Below are 3,530 nucleotides of genomic sequence, written 5' to 3' on the forward strand. Positions count from 1 at the left end.
GGGATGCAGCCAGGGCCGACATGCAGCGAGCCTAAAACGGTAATCGGTGACATGAGAAAGACAGACGACCTGGCATGGTCCTTTTCCCAGCCTGCCTGTCTTGCCTGCCCTGCCCCCGCCAAATGATACGGTAGTAGCACAGAGGCTGATGGACAACTGGCCTGACGGTTCGGCCAAGCCTCCGCTCCAGCTTGTCGCCCGCCACCTCGTTTCCTCCTGCATGGCTCTTTTTTAATTTTTATTTTTATTTGTTGTTCGTTTATCCTCGTCCCCTTCCGGTTTTCTCCTGCCGACGCTGTTAGTCTCAAGCCCGGTCTCCAGGCGAGAGCCAGGTGCCCCGGATGTGGAGATAGGTATATGCAAGGGAGAACTCTTGGGACCGACACGTATTGGACTCTGAGCCAGAGAAAGAAAAAACGCAAGTGCTATATTCACTTATCCGACGATCTCGAGGTCGCACCCCGATCAGGAGAACCGAAATCAAACAGGATCGCCTCCTGACAGGCCTGATCGGCCCACTAACCATCCTGGGCCAGCCGTACATGAGCTAGCTGGGACTCTGCATCGCAATGATGACTGCGCTTCGTCTCATGCCTCAAAGAAGCCTCACACGTCCCCCAAACTCGGGCGCTAAAAGTGGAGAGCAAAACGAGTGGCCGCCGGAGCAAGGCCGGCCTCGCTTACGGGTTGGGCCCGAAAGGAAAGGCTGCGCTTGGTCGAAAAGACAGGAGGACACACCCCCAGGACAACCCATGCAGCTTCCAGGTTCATCTCGGTGCGCTACACCGTATTTGCCAGCCAAAAGGCGGCCAGAGCGGGGCCGCTGCACCCTACACAGGCATATCTGAGGCTGCCAAGTATGCACGTATCGAGGCGTCCTCCTATCAACAGACTGAGCAACGCGGCCGTGGTTCGCATCACCACGCCCGGGCGGCGGGCGGCCCAATGCCTGCCGCTTTTGTTGGCCACGCTGGCCGACCCCTGATCACTCCGTCCTCCCTCTCGTCCCCTTTCCCATGGACTGGACCGGTGCAACACGACACAGACACACAATCTCGGTCTCGAAAGCGGCAAGCCGGAGTTCTCCGTCTCACTGTGTGATGTCGGAGTGGGATTTTGGGATCTGAATGTGGTCAGACTCTGCCCATCGGGTCTCTGGGAGAGCCAGCGAGAAAGGTCCCATGGTCATGACAGACCATGTCGTGTCCACAGCGCGGGAAGCCGCCGACTCCTTCCGGGCCGCCATGTCCTGAACACGCGGCCGTCTTGGCGGTGACAAGCTCGAGTGGGGAATCGGGTGTTTGAGACGAGTAGGTAGCCGCTGCATTGTTACCAGGTGGTATGGGCGACGACTATTTTTTGTCAACGCCGTCGCTCACCGCTGTGGTTTTGCCGCTGTGGTTTTGCCGCTGTGGTTTTGCCGCTGTGGTTGTGCTGGGACTAAGCCGGCTGGGCCAGGCTGGGAGAGGCGACAAGACACGAGAAAATGGTGGGTGCTCACCGAGCCCGGTGAGTCCCAAACAGGACTACTGACGCGCATTTCACGGCATGTCTCTGCTCAGCTCGGAAAAGACTAGCGTCGTAGCGCGGCAGACGACTAGCTTGGATCTTTTTAGGTCTCGGAGGAGGCCAGCACATGGTGCCGCCGAGCCCCGTGCGCCCGGAGCGCAGGCTGGCAGACTGAATGAGGCCCCATGTAGGCCGATGCAGCTGTTTCCAGAAGCGGTAATGGTTATGACGGTACCGGCTCACCGGCTTCGTTGTAATAATCACCTCTACGCCCGGCGAGCGCAATTCCCGCTGGTCCTTGTTTTCTCTCGTTTCGCCGGCTCCCGCCCAGCCCCTGGCGCCCACTAGCGAGCGGCCAGCGCATTGCCGGGACCAATTACTCCGCCACTATTGACGGCTGGCATCGATTGCCGGCAACAAGGTCCCAGGTCCATTCCACTGCAGCCGGCCAGGTCACCTCCGCACGCCCGCACGCCCGCACGGCCCCGAGGCTGGCAGGAATCTCATCTCACCGCACGACGTCACTCTCACGTCAAAACCGTCTTGACGAGCGAAACGGAGGCCTGGCCTCCGTTATCTTCGGGCTTTGTAGGAGCCTGACGCACGTTCCGAGAGGGGATAGGGGAGGACCACAGCGGCTGGGCACGTGGCCCCGACCCGGCCGCGTCCGCCTAGACTGTGCTGCGGTTGGTGTGCACGCGCCAGCGGCGGCACTGGGTTATCGGTCCGCTAGTGAGGTCGCCTACGCAGCGGGCCAACTAGGGCCCCTGAAACGATGAGTGAGGCTGACGTTGCGTTGGGTGTTGCGGTATTTGGGTATCCAGGCAGCCAGAGCGACTGCGAGCCGGCCGGGCAGGGGGGATTTTTGGGTAGACTGGCCAGCCAGCTAGCCAAAAAAAAAAAAAAAACACTCTCGCTGCATGGAAGCCCACCCGCAGGACGAAATACATGTGCCACGAGACGGCACAGCAGCGCCGCTGTGCGACATGCGGATGAGATGTGAGGGCGCAACTCGACTGGTGACACCAGCCGCCCACTGAGGACGCAGTTTCCTCCCCCGCATGCTTATAATTTGCAACAAAAATCCCCGACAAGTCGGCCGTCGCTCCTGTGTGCCGCCCTCCATGCAGCGTCATGCGAGGGTGTGCCAGCGTGCCAGTGGACCCCCAGGGCTCGGCTCCGTCTTGTGTATGCTCGACTTCTGTGGTCACGCGGCCGCTGCGTTGCTGCCCATATCAGGGAAAAAAAAGAAGCGTATGCCGGCGATGTGTCGTTTTTTTTTTCCCCCTCCTGTCTCCTTCTGATTCTTAGCTCGGCTGGTGCTTTGTCGCGCGCACACACACACACAGACACACACCACCAGAGCTGCATCACTGGGCAAAACCGACGTCGGCTTGTCTCCTGAGCGACCATGTCGGCTATGCTTGGCCCGCAACAAATATAGGCAGCCTACGTCTCACATGACGCATGGCGGCATCGCTGTTCGGGTGCGCAGAGGCCGCCGCCGGCGCGTGCTGGCCGTCTGTTCAATGGCCTGAGCCGGGAACCCAAGGACGGAAGTGGCCGAAGCCCAACCTCGGCGACGTTCCTCCTATCAAAACTCGACGGGGTGATTTATTATGTTAATGACGCGCCGTCCCAAGGTATGTATGTACCCCTCTGGCCGCCGCAAGTTTGCGCGACGGAGGGAAGGGAGCGAGAGGGATGAAAAAAAAAAAAGGGTGGCACACCCAATCGCGACAATCGGAGCGGTCGTCCGGGGGGGCGGTGTGACGATCCTCGGCGCATGCCAACGCAGTGTGTCGCATGTTGCTACCCTGCCCATCCGTCCTCATCCCTCTATCTATCTCTTAGTCCTCAAGGAGGACGGGAGAATGGATGGACGGGGACAGGGGGAGATGCGCCCGGAGCAGGCAGGCAGGTAGGCAGGCCGCGTGAGCTCAAGGCAGTGCGATGTGGCTGCGGTACTCGGAGCGAGGTTGGCCGGGGAGGGGGGGTTCGAAAGCTCTCTCTCTCTCTCT

The 3,530-nt window shown here is 60.2% G+C and overlaps 2 protein-coding genes across 2 annotated transcripts in view; one reads left to right on the top strand and one right to left on the bottom strand.

Moving 5' to 3' along the window:
- Positions 1 to 424: 424 nt before the first annotated feature.
- On the bottom strand, positions 425 to 1,410 carry GGTG_08490 (hypothetical protein). The gene has a single exon (XM_009226330.1). It carries the CDS (start codon positions 1,325 to 1,327, stop codon positions 1,091 to 1,093), a length of 237 nt encoding a protein of 78 aa, XP_009224594.1. The 5' UTR covers positions 1,328 to 1,410; the 3' UTR covers positions 425 to 1,090.
- A 55-nt stretch (positions 1,411 to 1,465) lies between these two features.
- GGTG_08491 (hypothetical protein) overlaps positions 1,466 to 3,530 on the top strand; it is a 2,994-nt gene continuing 929 nt past the window's right edge. Inside the window, exons 1-4 of the mRNA XM_009226331.1 lie at positions 1,466 to 1,696; positions 1,858 to 2,195; positions 2,954 to 3,152; positions 3,364 to 3,430. Coding sequence (XP_009224595.1) covers positions 1,549 to 1,696; positions 1,858 to 2,195; positions 2,954 to 3,152; positions 3,364 to 3,430 — 752 coding nt within the window. The 5' untranslated portion in view covers positions 1,466 to 1,548. The remainder of the gene's footprint in view (positions 1,697 to 1,857; positions 2,196 to 2,953; positions 3,153 to 3,363; positions 3,431 to 3,530) is intronic.

Source organism: Gaeumannomyces tritici, assembly GCF_000145635.1.
Source record: "Gaeumannomyces tritici R3-111a-1 unplaced genomic scaffold supercont2.4, whole genome shotgun sequence".
In the NCBI taxonomy this organism is placed as follows: Eukaryota; Fungi; Ascomycota; class Sordariomycetes; order Magnaporthales; family Magnaporthaceae; genus Gaeumannomyces; species Gaeumannomyces tritici.